Below are 897 nucleotides of genomic sequence, written 5' to 3'. Positions count from 1 at the left end.
TGGTCTTCTGTATACACGAAAGGGAAACGAATTATTTTTCTGTCCAAGTTTTCTTTGATAAAATGCCGATCTACCTCCACATGCTTGGTCTAGTCATGTTGAATAGGATTATGAGCAATTTCAATTGCAGACGTGCTATCACAATGCAAGTCCATGAGTTTCTTGAGTTTGAAACCCAATTCTTTCAATACATTACGAATCTAGAACATCTCACAAACTTCATGTGCCATACCTCGAAACTCTACTTCAGCACTTGATCTTGCAACGACTTTTTGTTTCTTACTACACCAAGTCACAAGGTTTCCTCTAACAAATGTAAAATACCCAGATGTAGAACATCTGTCAGTCTTCTCACCAGCCCAATCACCATATGTGTACCCTATAACTTCCAATTCACCATTCTTTTCAAACAACAAGCCTTTTCCAAGTGTCATCTTAAGATACTTCAGAATACGATACACTCCATCCATATGCTCTTCGTTGGGACAATGCATAAATTGACTAACCACACTCACAACATAAGCAATATCAAGTCTAGTATGAGAAAGATAAATAAGTCTCCCTACTAGACGTTGGTACCTTCCTTTATCAGTTGGAACTTGATTCGAATAGATGACAAGGTTGTGATTCATCTCAATTGGTGTCTCAATAGGCTTGCAGTCAAGCATTCCGGTTTCAGCTAACAAGTCAAGTACATACTTTCGCTAGGATAAAGAAATCTCATTCTTTGACCTTGCAACTTCAATTCTGAGAAAATACTTCAACTGTCCAAGGTCCTTCATCTCAAACTCCTTTGAAAGATACTTTTGTAGAGCCTCCATCTCTTTTAGGTCATCTCATGTAACAATCATATCATCAACATACACAATCAGGGCGGTGATCTTACCCTGATTACGT

The 897-nt window shown here is 38.1% G+C and overlaps 1 protein-coding gene across 1 annotated transcript; it reads right to left on the bottom strand.

The window, feature by feature from the left end:
- Positions 1 to 200: 200 nt before the first annotated feature.
- On the bottom strand, positions 201 to 668 carry LOC101306780 (uncharacterized mitochondrial protein AtMg00810-like). The gene has a single exon (XM_004309701.1). The coding sequence runs from the start codon at positions 666 to 668 to the stop codon at positions 201 to 203; it is 468 nt and encodes a 155-aa protein (XP_004309749.1).
- Positions 669 to 897: the final 229 nt, after the last annotated feature.

Source organism: Fragaria vesca, unplaced genomic scaffold, assembly GCF_000184155.1.
Source record: "Fragaria vesca subsp. vesca unplaced genomic scaffold, FraVesHawaii_1.0 scf0513036, whole genome shotgun sequence".
Classification (NCBI taxonomy): domain Eukaryota; kingdom Viridiplantae; phylum Streptophyta; class Magnoliopsida; order Rosales; family Rosaceae; genus Fragaria; species Fragaria vesca.
This window is presented reverse-complemented; position numbering and strand designations above follow the sequence as displayed.

Excerpts from the sequence above, each read along its gene's own strand:
- LOC101306780 (XM_004309701.1), bottom strand. The coding sequence starts at position 668 with ATGCTTGACTGCAAGCCTATTGAGACACCAATTGAGATGAATCACAAC.